The 16,543-nt window shown below is 37.9% G+C and overlaps 1 protein-coding gene and 1 pseudogene across 1 annotated transcript in view; both read left to right on the forward strand.

The window, feature by feature from the left end:
• Positions 1 to 16,543, forward strand: part of AK9 (adenylate kinase 9) — a 135,873-nt gene that overhangs the window by 99,718 nt on the left and 19,612 nt on the right. The window contains exons 29-31 of the mRNA XM_047102688.1: positions 10,809 to 11,015; positions 11,596 to 11,814; positions 14,949 to 15,162. Of these exons, the coding sequence (XP_046958644.1) occupies positions 10,809 to 11,015; positions 11,596 to 11,814; positions 14,949 to 15,162 (640 nt within the window). The remainder of the gene's footprint in view (positions 1 to 10,808; positions 11,016 to 11,595; positions 11,815 to 14,948; positions 15,163 to 16,543) is intronic.
• On the forward strand, positions 1,851 to 10,248 carry LOC124528361 (60S ribosomal protein L28-like; annotated as a pseudogene).

A 16,543-nucleotide genomic window follows, 5' to 3' on the forward strand; every position in this document is an offset into this window, starting at 1 on the left:
AACTATTCCCAAAATGACATAGCCTACCCCAGTGCTACAGCCAAGCTCACTCAGGGGTATAGAATTTAAAGAGGAGGTGTGATGAGACATGCTAGTTCTGTGAAGTTACCTGGGGTTCGTATGTATAGTCAGCTTACAAGTAATCCCTGTAACCAAGGCAAACAATGAGATGCTTCCTGCCTTCTCCCATTTCCTTCTGACCATCTTTTCAACACTGACTCTCAAGACTATGATCTGATACCTAAATTGGTATCCTGTCTCCAGTTCTTGCTGATTTTGTTCATTGCTGGCTCTCCAGTGCCTCACATAGTGCTGACACATAGTAGGCACTCACCAGTTGTTTTGTTGCTGTTGTATAACCTTGAGCAGGTTTCTTAATCTCTCTGAGCTTAGGCTTTTTCGTTGTAAAATAGAACAAAATTAACAATATCTAGTTTCCTGAATTAATAATACTTTAATTTCCCTTCCCTGCTATTCTTTTTTTTTAAGTATCATTTATTGACAAATTGGTTTCCATACAACACCCAGTGCTCATCCCAACAAGTGCCCTCAATGCCCATCACCCACTTTCCCCTCTCTCCTACCCCCCATCAACCCTCAGTTTGTTCTCAGTATCCAAGAGTCTCTTATGGTTTGTCTCCCTCCCTTTCTGTAACTTTTTCCCCCTTATTCTTTAATTAAATCTGCTTTTTCTTTTTTTAAATTTTTATTTAATTTATTTGTTAATTAAATCCAAGTTAGCATATAGTGCAACAATGTTAATCTTTTTCTTAAGAAAATCAGTTTTCAGGATAAATTTTAAATGTTCCTGATTTATCATTTTTCTATTTGTTAACATTAGAATGGTGGGATTTCTTACTATTTTTCATTTAAAAATTCAATATTCTATCTTAAAAATTAAATCATGGTTTTTTTAAATGTTCATTTATTTATTTAGAGTGAGAGAGAGAGCACACAAATGGGGCAGGGGCAGAGGGAGAGAAAGAATCTCAAGCAGCCTCCACACTGTCAGCACAGAGCTCGATGGGGGCTCACCCTTGTGAAACCATGAGATCATGACCTGAGTTGGGCACTTAACTGACTGAGCCATCCAGGCACCCATAAGTAGGTTTTGTATAAGTTAGCTCTCCCAAGACTTAATCTTTCACAAAATTGGCTATGTATGTCACACAATTCATTTACACAAAACAACTTTGGGAAGATAATTCCTGAGATTTTTGATGAATCAAAGATGAAAACTGTGTATTGACCTTTTAAAATTTCTTTGATGAGAATTTTATATGTCCTGCTACTGCCTCAGACAAAGAAAGACTAAACAAAATGTAGCATGTCTAGGTTCACGCAATGTGATCGCTCTAACCAGTTAATGTGACTTCCTGACTCTGCATAGATGCTGGGGCTTGCTTTCAAAAGAACAGAGACCTTCTCATTATTTGCCTTTTGTATAGGATATGCAGCTCCATTACTCACCTTTTCATAACAAATTGGGGAACCACGTACAAATAAAGCCCCTCCCAGGTTTGTCTTCTCATCCTTCACAAAGATCATTGCCCTTACTGTCTGATTTTTTTCCGACAGATAACACGTTTTTTTAACACTAGAAATGATCTTAGTCTCAAGGGGGCTACTTGCATTAATTTTGTAGGAAAATGTTGCCACCTTGTGGAATTTTAGTCTCCAAGTGTGACTGATGAATAATCTCTAAGCCAGCCCCTTCTCATGTTTAGTTTGCATACTTTCCAGCTCCTCAGAGGCCTTGCTTCTACTCCTATTTCTTGCTTCAGAATCTTGGTTCTCTTCCTGTTGTTCGCTGGCTCCTTCTCTGGTGCCTCAGTCTCTTCTGTCAAGTTATGCGTAGCCACAGACAGGAGAAAGCCAGAAACAGCCAGTATAGTGAGCCAAGGCTGCAAGTCAGCAGAATGGTGAGGGACTACACCCAGATAGTTAATTCAGATAAATACCGTAAGTACTAAGGGGAAGCCGAAGCCAGGGTCCAAATGAGGTTGAAACAAGGTTAAGGACCAAGCACCAGGCCAAGACCATCCTTGAGGCCTTCTAGGGAGAAGGCAGGGTGTATAGGCCTCCAGGTCTATGTGCAGAGAGCACTTTGGGATGGAACAGAAAGCTAAGGTTGGGTGGGAGGGTGGGCAGAGGGTACAGGCTGGGGATTGAGTTCTTTTTAAGTTTTTATTTAAATTCTCATTAGTTAACATACAGTGTAATATTAGTTTCAGGCGTACAATATAGTGATTCAGCACTCCCATAATCTCCCAGTGCTTGAGTTTTAAGGTTTTGAAAACAAACGGTTTGGAATAGTGTCTCAAAATCCAGATTTAGAAGACAACCTCACCCCCCGGCACCGCACCCCCCCCCCCCCCATGTATCGTAAGGGAATCTAGTGTCTGACTAACATGCATCTGTATTGGGAAGCCTCAGAACTCTGACAAGTCTTTCACTTCTCCTCTATTTCTGCCTATCTCATTTCCTCCCTAGTTGTAAGCATTCTGACTATAACCTCCACCACCCTCCTGGCATAACCTTCTACTCAGTTATAGCCTTGCCCCTACTTTCTGGTACTGCTAGAAAGCTATGAGACAGTTTACCCCAAAGCTAGCCCTGTTTCTCAGAGACCATGAGTTTTGTTTCCTGTTGTCCCCTTTCTTTTTTCTTTTCCCTTTCCAGCCTTCTCTGGGATTGGTTGAATGTATTTTAGGAATCCATTTTATTTATCTTTTGGCTTTTTAGTTATACCTCTCTGTGTTTTTTTAATGGTTGCTCTCTATTACATATACATCCTTACCTTTTCCCACTCTACTTAGAGTCAATATTATTCCATGTAATAGTGTAGAAAGCTGTGACTGTATAAATCCAGTTACGCCCACCAATATCCTGTATGTTCTAGTGGTCATTTGTTTTACAACCAAGTGGATTATAAACTCCATAAGAAAAAAAATATATATAGTTTTTGTTTTAAATAGTCATATGTATTTTAAATATATTGAGAGGAAAATAAATCTTCCTTTACATTTATCCAGATATTTAACCTTTTCTGTTGTTCTTTATTCATTCCTCTGGTGTGAGGGAAATCAGAGGGATGAGAAGAATGTGGTCATCTGAATTGTTTTCCTGTATGATTTTTCTTGGCTGCTTTCAGCCAAGAAATCTTTTTCAATGGTGTGATTATGATATGCCTACATGTCATTTTCTTTATGTTTATCTAGTTTGGGGTTGACTAAGCTTCTTTAATCCATAAATTTGTGTCTTTAACTAAATTGGGGGGAACTTTGGACATTATTTCTTCAAATACTTTTTCTGTCCTACTTGCTCTCTGTCTCCTTCTGCAAATCAATTTCACATAGGTTAGATCACTCACTATTGTGCCACATGATCTTGGGGCTGTTCAGTTTTTCAATCTTTTTTCTCTCTTCTTTAAGTTTGATAATTTCTTCTGATCTATCTTCAAATTCACTGATTCTTTCCTTTGTCATCTCCAGTCTATTAAATCCATCTGATTTTTTTTTAATTTCAAATATTGTATTTTTTTAGTTCTAATTTACATTTTGGTTTGTTTTTATTTCCCTCCTGAGGTTTCTTATCTTTTCATTTATTATGAGTGTATTTTCCTTTTCCTCATTGGTCGTAGGGATAACAACTGCTTTAAAGTTCTTGTTTTGTAACTCTAGTACCTGGAGTGGGTATTTGTTGATATCATTTCTTATGAGAATGGGTCATGTCTCATGATCCTTTATACTTTGAATAATTTTGGAGTATTATAACTTTTGAATTATGAGTGTTATATTATGTAGATTCTGAATTCTGTTAGCTCCACGAGTGTTTTTGTTTTAGCAGGCAATTTATTTGGTAAGACTAAGCCTGTAAACTCTGTCATACTAACAATTCAATTTATACTGTTCTCAAACAGTCCATATGTGCATGGTTCAGAGATGTGGAAAGTCTGTATAAACTAATTTGTTGTTTCCTTCTCCGGTTCTCTCAATGCTGAAGTTTACCCTCACTCTCCGGTATCCTGGTTGTGTCTCCTTCCTCTGGTTGCTCCAGCTGGAAAGACACTAAAGTTTCCTATCAGAATTTTAGTCTCCCTGTGCCACCACCACTCTAATGGAGGCTGTCCCCTGAGCAAGGGCACAAAATCAGAGAATTCACCTTTAACCAACTGCTCACTCCAAATTTTTGCTGCTTTCCAAATCTGCCTTTGTTTACTCTCCAGAGCTTCTTAAATGAGTGGGAGAAAGTGGTGTGTGTGTGTGTGTGTATGTGTGTGTGTGTGTGTGTGTTGGGGTGGGGGGAGGGGTGTTCATGGTTTATGGTTATTATCTGCTAGAGGCTAAATTAACTTATTCCTTCATACTAGAGGCAGATCTCTGAGACCATGAACTTTAGAAGATATATCTCCTAACATAAGGCCTAAAAGGTATAATTTATCAGAAAAAAAAAAAAAGCACTGTTTCAAGATCAAGTTGCCATTTATGGAAAAATAAAAATTTTTTCCCTAGGAAGAATTAACCTGTGGAGATTTTTAGGATATTAACCTTTAAAAAAATTCAACATGGTACTAAAGAAACTAGTGAAAGTAATACAAGAAAAAAAAGAAATAGCATACATGTTGAAAAGTAAGGACAGAACTCATTATGTGCACATAATTTGATTATCTACTAAGTCCAGGATAATTAACTGCACAAAAGTTATTTAAGGCTGCCCCACCATCTCCTTATGTAACAATGACATGTGCCCCCATGGGGAAAAAAAAAGGCAAATAATTTCTGAAGCAAATAATCTGCCTAGAAGATAATAAGTGCCAGGGATATTGGTTGGTGTCCTCCATCTTTTGGAGCAAGATCCAACCTGCCCACCTCTTCTCATTCTCACATCGTAAGTGGAAGCACAATACAACCTGCCCTGCTCACACACCCAGAGTTTGAAGTTGCTTTGAATTAAACAACTTGGTCCTCCATTCATAAAAATGGATGAACAACCAAGGATTACCATATACTTGAGAAAAATTATCAACACAAAGGAGCAACAAGATGAACAGAACAACTGACCCTAAAATGAATAGGCAATTCAGAAGACCTTACTAAACATTTAAAAAATTCCAATCTCCCTAAGAAAATTCAAGAACTTATATCCATAAAACAAAAATCAGGATGCTATGAAAAATCAGAAAGCAAAAAAGAGTTCACAGAAGCTAAAATGTATAATGTAAATTAAATTAATTAAAAGTTTAATAGAGGGTGGCTCAGTTGGTTAAGCATCTGACGCAGGCTCAGGTCATGATCTCAGTTTGAGTTCAAGCCCGGCATAGCTCTGTCCACACAGAGGCCACTTCGAATCCTCTGCCCCCTTTCTCTGCCCCTTCCCCACTTGCATGGATGGCCTATGCTCACACACGTGCTCTCTGTCTCTCTCAAAAATAAATGAGCAGTTCTTAAAAAGTTGAAGAGAAAAATTAGAAGTAAAAGCCAAAGAAGTTTCTCAAATATAGAACAAAAATACAAGAAATAGAAAATATGAAAGAAAAACTGGAGATATGTGGGGTCAGTCCAGGAGGATCAACATCTAATTTGCATTCAAAAAGAAAAAAAAATGAAAAGAGAGCTAATATAGGAGGAAATAATCTTTAAAATATTGAAAGAAATGTCCCCAGTATTGAAGAGAGCAGAGGATCTTCAAATTGAAAGGGCTCAATGAATACTGAACAGAACAAGTTAAAAGAGATGTACATTAGACACACTCTCATGAAATTTGAGATTGCTAATTATAAAGAGATTTTAACTGTTTCTAAAATGAAGAAAAGATATCTACAAAGGAATGTGGATGAGTTTTGTGTCAGATTTTTCACCAACAATACTGGATGATGGAAGACAAAAACAATGCCTTCAAAATTCTGAATGAAAATGATTTTTAACTATTTATAATGTATGAAGATGAAATGGAAATACTTTTAGATATTTAAGATCTTTGAAAATTAGCCTTCTGTATATTCTTCCTGAAAAAAGTAGCCAATTGATTTTTATGAATAATGCTTCTTCCATCTAAAAAACAAAACCAAACCAGAAATATGGGGTGGGGGTGGGGGACAAGAAAAGCATTATCCACATATGGGACAAATTAAATTATGCATTATTTTGCATAATAAGAAAATACAATGTTTGACATTGATACTTTAGACATTTTCCTCAAAATGGTACATGTTTGTTGATATAGAGTTGCATCCCCTCTGTCACTATCTGTGGCTATTGTGAATAAAGGTTATATAATTAAAATATGGCAGGTGCTGTTTACTGGGTTTCAATTTTCAGAATTAATCACTCTTTATTTGCTTTCAATTCTTAGAATCAATTTTTGCATGAAGCACTAAATACCTAAGTGCTACTTAAAAACAATCATAGGACAGGAATGTAAATGTGGTAATGTTGGAGATGGAAATTTAGAAACTGAAGAGAGGGAAAAGAGGAAAGAAGAGTAAGGACATTCTCTTGAATTGTGGGGAATCAAAACATATATCTAGAAGTAGTAGCTCAAGAGAGATTTGGAGATAATATTTAAAGTTATAGGCACTCAGTTGCAGAATTAAAGAATTAAAAATATGACTAACACTGGGGGATAGGCAGAAGAAAAAGAAAAGAAGAGAAATGTAAGTTAGCCAAATCCCTCATCACCACTAATATAAGAGAGAAAACAAATATCACAGGGGTCAAAAGTGTCTACTTTTCACTGTTTACTTTGTTATTTCCTAAACTGGTTTTCCCATAACAACCAAAAAAAAAAAAAAAAAACCCATGAACCTTTTTAAAATGCAAGAATAGCTAAGAATGATGAGATATATGTTTTTATATGGAAAGAAATTTAAATGCATTGCTAAATTATATTTTTAAAAAGCAAGTTGTACAATATGTATAAATATAATTTTGTGTGGGTGTGTGTGGGTGTAAACATCTAAAAGGATCTTAACCAAATTGTTAACCAAAATCATTTCTAGGTAGGAAAGTGGAAATAGAGATGGGAGTGTGAAGGGAGACTTTTTTTACCCTATACAATGCTGTATAATTTTATCTTTTTAACAAAAATGAATCTATGTTTAAACTTACATAGTTTAATTTTTTTTAATTAACAAATAAGTTGGAAGAGCTATTAAGTTGAGCCAAGCTCTGCAACTGAGACATCTCTCATTTGCAGTGTGGACTCATCCCACCATACTTCCAATAATCCTTAGAAAATCAAATCTGAAGATTTTTTTTTAATTGTCAAAGGATAAGGAAAAGGAAAAAGTGATAAAAGAACCAAATGGCTTCAAAATTTAAATAAAAAAAGAACCAGAACTGAAAAACACTGCCCCATATCCAAGCTTCTTTCGGAGAGGGAGGAGCCTGGGCACAGAGCAGGAAGGGACCCTCTCATCCTCCTCCCTGAACTTGCAAGGCCAAATTCCAGCTCCAGGTGCTCTTTAAAGGAACCAGGGTCTACTAAACGTGAGACAGGAAACCATCAAAACCCTAGAGGAGAAAACAGGCATCAACCTCTTTGACCTCAGCCTCAATAATTTCTTGCTTGACACATCTCCAAAGGCAAGGAAATTAAAAGCAAAACTGAACTATTGGGACCTCATCAAGATAAAAAGCTTCTGCACTGCAAAGGAAACAATCAACAAAACTAAAAGGCAACCGATAGAATGGGAAAAGATATTTGCAAATGACATATTGGATAAAGAGTTAGTATCCAAAATCTATAAAGAACTTACCAAACTCAACACCCCAAAAATAAATAATCCAGTGAAGAAATGGGCAGAAGACATGAATAGACACTTTTCCAAAGAAGACATCCAGATGGCCAACAGACATATGAAAAGATGTTCAACATCACTCATCATCAGGGAAATACAAATCAAAACCACAATGAGATACCATCTCACACCGGTCAGGGTGGCTAAAATTAACAACTCAGGAAACAAGAAATGCTGGGGAGGATGTGAAGAAACGAGAACCCTCTTGCACTGTTGGTGGGAATGCAAGCTGGTGCAGTCACTCTGGAAAACAGCCTGGAGGTTCCTCAAAAAACTAAAAATAGAACTACCCTATGACCCAGCAATAGCACTGCTAGGAATTTATCCAAAGGATACAAGGGTGCTGATTCATAGGGGCACATGTTTATAGCAGCGCTTTCAACAGTAGCCAAATTATGGAAAAAGCTATACGTGTCCATCAACTGATGAATGGATAAAGAAGATGTGTTTTAGGGCGCCTGGGTGGCGCAGTCGGTTGAGCGTCCGACTTCAGCCAGGTCACGATCTCACAGTCCGTGAGTTCGAGCCCCGCGTCAGGCTCTGGGCTGACGGCTCAGAGCCTGGAGCCTGTTTCCGATTCTGTGTCTCCCTCTCTCTCTGCCCCTCCCCCGTTCATGCTCTGTCTCTCTCTGTCCCAAAAATAAATAAACGTTGAAAAAAAAAAAAGTTTAAAAAAAAAAAGAAGATGTGTTTTATATATACAACAGAACACTACTCGGCAATGAGAAAGAATGAAATCCTGCCATTTGCAGCAATGTGGATGGAACTGGAGGATATTATGCTAAGTGAAATAAGTCAGTCAGAGAAAGACAGATATCATGTTTTCACTCATATGTGGAACTGGAGAAACTTAACAGAAAACCATGGGGGAGGGGAAGGGTGAAAAATTGTTACAAACAGAAAGAGAGGGAGGCAAACTCTAAGAGACTGTTAAATACAGATAACAAACTGAAGATTGATGGTGGGGGCAGGGGAGAGGGGAAAATGGGTGATGGGCATTGAGGAGGGCACTTGTTGGGATGAGCACTGGGTGTTGTATGTAAGCGATGAATCGTGGGAATCTACCCCCAAAGCCAAGAGCACACTGTACACTCTGTATGTTAGCCAATTTGACAATAAATTAGACATAAATAAATAAATAAATAAATAAATAAATAAATAAATAAAGGAACCAGGGTCTAATCAATAGAAAGATTAGGAAACAGCAGGATAAGCAGGAGATTGCAGGCATCAGAAAATGAAAAGGCAAACAGCGGGGGTGAGGGTAACTGGAAAGGAGAGAATGTAGGGCGTTGTTTAGGATAACAGTCCTTGGAAACTGGATGAGCAGTAATGGAGAGCAAGGAGTAAGGAAAACTTCCAGGTTTCCAACTGGAAGGCAGTGCTCCAACTGATACAAGGAATACTTCAGGGAGAAGAGTGTGGAGGCGGCCCAGGAGCCTCTATGTTAAAGGCAAATGTTAACGCCTATATGGCACCACTTAGTACCAATATCCTGCCATGGGTCTTTAAGAGTCATTTGTGTATTGTTCTCCGTTCTTCAGATAGACTATAAACTCCTAAAGGGCATGTAACTGTTCTATTAATACAGTGCTTTATACAAAGTGACAAATAATAGCTATAATGGCACAATAATAGCAATAATAGCTATCATTTCATGCTTGCCATGTGCCAGACACTTTTCTAAGTAAGGGCTTTGCATGTATTAAGTAATTTAATGCTCCCACCATCCCTGTGAGATAGGTACTTTGTTATTCCTATTTTACAGGTGAGGAAACTGATCTTGTCCAAACTGACAACAGCTAGTGACTGAGTTATCCATTTTGAGTGACTTTCAAATACATGTAACCTTCATGGATGGGGCTAGAGACTCTTACGCTAAGCAAAATAAACCAGTCAGAGGAAGACAAATACCGTATGATTTCAGTCACATGTGGAACTCAAGAAACAAAACAAATGAGCAAAGAAAAAACAGAGAGACAAATCAAGAAACAGACTCGGGCTCTTTCTGACTTCCCCAGGCAGTAGTGAGAGGAGCTGCTGCCCTGTCCGCCCACCTGAATGGTTGGTCACGCAGAACTGCCCCAGTTTTCTGATCAAGAGGAACATGCAGACATCCAGCACCCAGCCCAATAACCTGAAGGCTCGTGACACCTTCCACCAAATGGGCTGATTCACCACAAGACTGTGGGTTTGGAGCCAGCAGCCTATGGCAAAGATGTAATGGTCATGAAGTAGAGATTTGGCCAGCGAAAACCCACTGCCTCCTACATGCGGACCACCACTAACAAGAATGTCTGGGCCACTCTCAGCAGCATCAATCACATGACCCGCAAAAACAAGTACTGTCCAGATCTGCACACGGCTGCCATTTGCAGGACCAGTGCCATCCTTCTCACCAGAAGCCTGTGATGGTGAAAAGGAAGCACCCCACTAAGAACTGCTGAGCACCTGCCCCCCACCTCCAAAGCAATAAAGATGTCAACCACCTGAGGAGGTGGGGGGAAGAAGAAGAAACAGATTCTTAATTATAGAGAACAAACATGATTACCAGAAGGGAGGCGGGTGGAAGGGATGGATTAAAGGGGTCATGGGGATTAAGGAGTGCACTTGTCATGAGCACTGGGTGATGTATGGAATTGTTGAATCACTGTATTGTACACCTGAAACTAACATGACTTTGTTCCCTAACTGCAAGTAAAATAAAGACTCTAAACAAACAAACAAACAAACAAACAAAGAAACGGAACTTTCTGGCAACCATAGACATAAATAACATTTAATATCTTGCTTATGTATTTACTATGTGATCAGTATGTTGTCAGAATCTTGAAGGAATTAAACTTATGGGTGCCAGATATTTAAAACTTTACTATGTTACTAAATAAATGTTGCCATTCCATACCAACCAATATCCAGTGACATAAAATATTCCAGATGATTAGTTAGCAGAGTCATTTGGTGCATATTCTATGTGTATAGTAAAAGAGAACATTTTCTTCCTTAGACACATAGGGAAGATGAAGATTTTAGTGAAGAAGAGCCTGAAGAAGAGGAAGATGATATTGACAACATCCTTGAAGATGAATTTCCAAAAGATGAGGAAGTGATGAGTGAGGAAGATGAAGAACAGGAAATTGATGCACTTGAACGCCTGAGAGGTGAACTGGGAGAAAAATTTGAAACAGATATGAATAATTTACAAGTAATACAGGTTATTACTTTTCCTTTTTTCATAATTCACAATGTAACATTTGAGAATGAAAGAAGTGTAGTTGGTTTATGTCTTGGTTTCTTTTTGACATTTCAAAAGAAATGTGTATCTTAGGACTAGCTTCCCTTTTGCCAGCACCGCTTGCAATTATGAAAACAAATTAATAACTCAAGGGCAACATGGAAGCCACAAAGAGTCAAAAGTTTTAACTGCCAATATGCAGCCACTCAGAAGCTGAAAAATATTTATTCTCTTGACCGAAGTGGTCAGTTACCAGCAATGTGTATATGCTGTGACCAGACTTGGTCTCATTAAAAATATTTGGTTTGGGGCACCTGGGTGGCTCAGTAGGTTGGGTGTCCAACTTCAGCTCAAGTCATGATCTTGCAGTTCATGAGTTTGAGCCCCGCATCGGGCTCTGTGCTGACAGCTCAGAGCCTGGAGCCTGCTTCAGATTCTGTGTCCCCCTCTCTCTCTGCCCTACCCCTGCTTGTGCTCTGTCTCTCTCTGTCTTTCAAAAATGAATACACATTAAAAAATTTTTTTTAATATTTGGTTTTCTTTATTTGTTTTTCATCAGGATGAATGTGAGAAGCTTATGATACCAGTAATTCTCATTAATGGAGCTCGGAAAATCCATATTGTTCAATATAATTTGAATATGAAACTGAAACCACTGGTAGAGAATCGTGAGAGCATTTTTGAAAAATGTTATCCAATAGCATCACACCTTGCCCAGAAAATGCTGAACTACACCTATAAGCATATAAGTGCATTTGGCTACTGGGACCCTGTAAAGGTAATGTCAGCAAATGCACCTGAAAGCTGTGTTCTTTCTTTTATTTTCGTTAAGTATGTCTAAGAAGAAGACAGGATAATTTCAAAAATTGTAAGCATTGTACAGTACTCTTAACTAGCTATAAAAACGTGATTGTTTTAATTTTCTGGCATCTGAAAAGTAATCAAAGGGTTTAATGTCTTTCATGTATATCTGGAGAGATAACACAATTCCAACTTGGTTTTAACTTGGTAGCAGAAGAAGATGGGTAGTGGAAATATTTTCAAAGGACACATCTAAAGAGCTGAGCTCTGGTACTAATTTGTTACCTAATTTTAGGCAAGTCATTTAACCTCTTTCATTCTTTAATGGAACCAGGCCTAAGACCTTGTACTAAGACCTAGTTCTGTACTAAGACCCTGAAAAAATAATACCAACAGGCCACTGTGATCAAAAATGAGAGTATAAAGAGTATACAGTGTGAGACACAATATGAAATGTGACATTGATGTTCATAACAAGCATTCTAAGTACAATATTTTTATGCACATGGACAGATTTACTCCAGTTGGAATTCACTAGCCTCAAATGTGGGATGATTTTCAACAAATCTTAACTAAGACCGTTCCAGCCACTGTTCTAGTCCTGGGAACAGAGTAGTGAACGAAAGGTTTCTTTTGTCATGGAGCTTACATTCTAGTTGGATTGGGGAGTGAGGATGGGCATAAGTAAATAAACAGAAAAATATATTCTTTTTTTTTTTAATTTTTTTTTCAACGTTTATTTATTTTTTTTGGGACAGAGAGAGACAGAGCATGAACGGGGGAGGGGCAGAGAGAGAGGGAGACACAGAATCGGAAACAGGCTCCAGGCTCTGAGCCATCAGCCCAGAGCCTGATACGGGGCTCGAACTCACGGACCGCGAGATCGTGACCTGGCTGAAGTCGGACGCTTAACCGACTGCGCCACCCAGGCGCCCCCAGAAAAATATATTCTTGAAAGATAGTATTAAGTGCCATAAAGACAATAAAAGAATGTCATGTGATAGTTACCTATTCACTTGATCAGTGTACCTTTTTATTTCCATCAATGATATAGCACAGTGGTGAAGATCATGGCCTCTGCCACCATTTATTAGTGACCTTGGACAAATCATTTAACCTCTCAGTCATTCCTATTTGCATAATGGGAATAAGAATAGTTTCCTACCTTATAGTATTGTTACAATGACTAAATGAGTTAATTACTATAAAGTGCTTACAACAGTGTTTTGTTTTTTGTAAGTGTTCAATAAAAGTTATTGTTATTAATACATATTACTATTATTGGTCACTGATAAAAAGTATTTTGGAGGATGGGATCCAAAAAGGAGCCATGTGCATGTTACTTGAAACCTCCTTCTTGGCTGATATTGACACATTCAGTTTCAATTTTACTTAATTGTGCTATCTTCTTTATCTTAACCATACATAGGATGTCAAGAGAAACCTTTTCAAATATCATGCTGGAATATAGAAACATATGACAGTGTCCTCCATAGAGAATTGGATAGAGTTAAGCATTAGAATGGCCTGGAAAACTTTTGAAAGATAGTCATGCCCTTTCTCTGAGATGAGTGAGAAAGGGGAAGAAGCAGACAAAGTCAGAACCCTATTTAGGGAGGAAGGTTTCATGTCTAAATATAATTAGAATTGTACAAAAATGTGTTATAGAGAAATGAGTGCATGGTCATAAGAAGGGTTTAAGCATATAAATAATCATTTCTCAGGGCTGTTGGGAATCTTTCTGGGTGCATGACAGTTCGATATTTCTGATTTGATGACACTATGGGTATTCTGACCTACATAGGAGAAAGGATACATGCTAGATATTTTGAGCAACAGCAGAAACTGCTGTAAGGACTCTCATTTAATCTGGGAATTTGAAATAGAATCATTAAACTTTCAGCTTTTTTTATTACCAAGTGTAAGACAGAGCAGACATTCCTACACCACCCCTGAGTTTCTTCTTATACCTAGCACTTACTCCCAGCCATGAACTTCACTCCAGCCCAAGAATGATAATGTTGACAATACCATTGACCTGTGACAACTGTCCTGGTGTAGCTTTGGAGAAGGAGCAATCTTGAATCATATTGCTTCATACATACTTTGTCAAGTATGGGCTGATACTTAGCCATCTAATGCTCTAAAAATGATATCCAAACCTGACTTTATTAATGACCCATTTGTCATCTTGAACAAATAAACAGATGTGGAACCACTCCTCCCAATCCTTCCATATCTGTACCTTAAGCTGCCTTTTAGGTATTTTTCCCTTTTGTGGCTGCTCTGGATGTTTACGTGAGTGGGATTTTGCCTATATAAAATGTGGAAGAGAAGCCTATAGGATTTGTCCTACCACTATGTCCCCAAACATAGCCCAGGACCCCATCTGTGTTAGTCTACTCAGGCTGCTATAACAAAGTACCACAGACTAGGTGGCTTAGACAACAGAAATTTATTTTCTCACAGTTCTAGAGGCTGAAAATCCAAGGTCAAATTGCCAGCAGAGATAGTTTTCTGGTGAGGCCTCTCTTCCTGGCTTGAAGATGACCACCTTCTCACTATGTCCTCACATGGCCTTTCCTCTGTGCTTATGTACTCCTGGTGTCTCTTCCTCTTCATATAAGACACCAGTCTCGTTGGATTAGGGCCCCACTCTTATGACCTCACTTAACCTTTTCCTCCTGAAAGGCCCTGTCTCCAAATAACAGTCACTTTGGGGATTAGGCTTAAACCTTTGAATTTGGGGGAACACATTTCCATCCATAACACCACCTTAGGAATGGACCTTTTTGTGAGGATAAACTGGCCCATGAATATATGCAAACAACTTTACATTCCTTGGCAAAAACTTACACTAAAGACATTACAAAGGAAGTATGGGAACTATAATGTTCATAAACTGAAGTGTATTTCAGATTTCATCAATTGCATGTGGGTATAAAATAAATTGTTCTTTTTATACAGTTTTTAATATTAAGATTAAGTTATAATTAGTTTTCTTATTTTGTAAGAAAGATATTCTTATTTTACAAATTTGTTCAAATGTATTTGGGGGAATGCTGTATAACTTAAAGCTAATTTATGAATTCAATTGTGTACATATTGCAGCTAAGGGAAGGAGAGACAATCAAGCCAATTGAAACTTCAGAGAATCCAGTTTATGCTGTAATCCATCGTCAGTATATTTATTTTTTATCTAGTAAGGAATCTAGAGAAAAATTTATGAAGAACCCAATCAAATATATCCGCCAACCCAAACCTAAGCCTACTATGCCTATTAGGATTGCAATTCTGGGGCCCCCAAAATCTGGGAAAACTACAGGTAAGCATGTGTTTGCCTTTGTTATTCCTTTTTTGTTCCCCCAGTGTAGCTAACATACAGTGTTATGTTCATTTTAGGTGTACAATATAGTGATTCACCAATTCCATATATTACTCAGTGCTCATCAAAATAAGTGTGTTCTTTTTTTTTATAATTTTTTTTTTCAACGTTTATTTATTTTTGGGACAGAGAGAGACAGAGCATGAACGGGGGAGGGGCAGAGAGAGAGGGAGACACAGAATCGGAAAGAGGCTCCAGGCTCTGAGCCATCAGCCCAGAGCCTGACGCGGGGCTCGAACTCACAGACCGCGAGATCGTGACCTGGCTGAAGTCGGACGCTTAACCGACTGCGCCACCCAGGCACCCCAAGATAAGTGTGTTCTTAATCCCCATCACCTATTTCATTCATCCCTCTACCCACCACCCATCTGGTAACCATTAGTTTGTTCTCTGTATTAAAGGGTCTGGTTTTTGTTTGTCTTTTTTTCTTTGTTCATTTGTTTTGTTTCTTAAATTCCATGTATGAGCAAGATCATATGGTATTTGTCTTTCTCTGACTGGCTTATTTCACTTAGCATTACACTCTCTAGATCCATCCACGTTGTTGCAAATGGCAACATGTCATTCTTTCTTATGGCTGAATAATATTTCATTGTATAAATATATGAAGTATATAAATAAATATACGTGGTATAAATATACCACATCTTCTTTATTCATTCATCTATCAATGAATACTTAGGTTGCTACCATAATTTGGCTATTGTATATAATGCTGCAATAAACATATGGGTGATGTATCCCTTTGAATTAGAGTTTTGTATTTTTTGGATAAATACTCAGTAGTGCAATTATTGTATCATGGGTAGTTCTATTTTTAGTTTTTTGAGGATCCCTCCATACTGTCTTCCACAGTTCCTGTACCAGTTTATAATCCCACCAACAGTGCACGAGAGTTCCTATTTCTCCACATCCTTACCAACACTTGTTGTTTTGTGTATTTTATTTTAGCCATGCTGACAGGTGTGAGGTGATATCTCATTGTAGTTTTGATTTGCATTTCCCCGATGATGAGTGATGTTGAGCATCTTTTCGTGTGTCTGTTGGCCATCTGGATGTCTTCTTTGGAGACATGTCTGTTTATATTTTCTGCCCCATTCCATAACTGGGTTATTTGGTTTTGGGGTATTGAGTTGTATAAGTTCTTTATATATTTTGGATACTAATCCTTTATTAGATATGTCATTTGTAAGTATCTTCTCCTATTCAGTAGGTTGTCTTTTAGTTTTATTGGTTGTTTCCTTTGCTATGCAGAAGCTTTTTATTTTAATGTAGTCTTAATAGTTTATTTTTGCTTTTTGTTTCCTTTGCCTCAGGAAGC

This window comes from Lynx rufus, unplaced genomic scaffold, assembly GCF_022079265.1.
Source record: "Lynx rufus isolate CCGP_SWC_20201006 ecotype Redwood Valley unplaced genomic scaffold, mLynRuf1.p SCAF_6, whole genome shotgun sequence".
Taxonomy (NCBI): domain Eukaryota; kingdom Metazoa; phylum Chordata; class Mammalia; order Carnivora; family Felidae; genus Lynx; species Lynx rufus.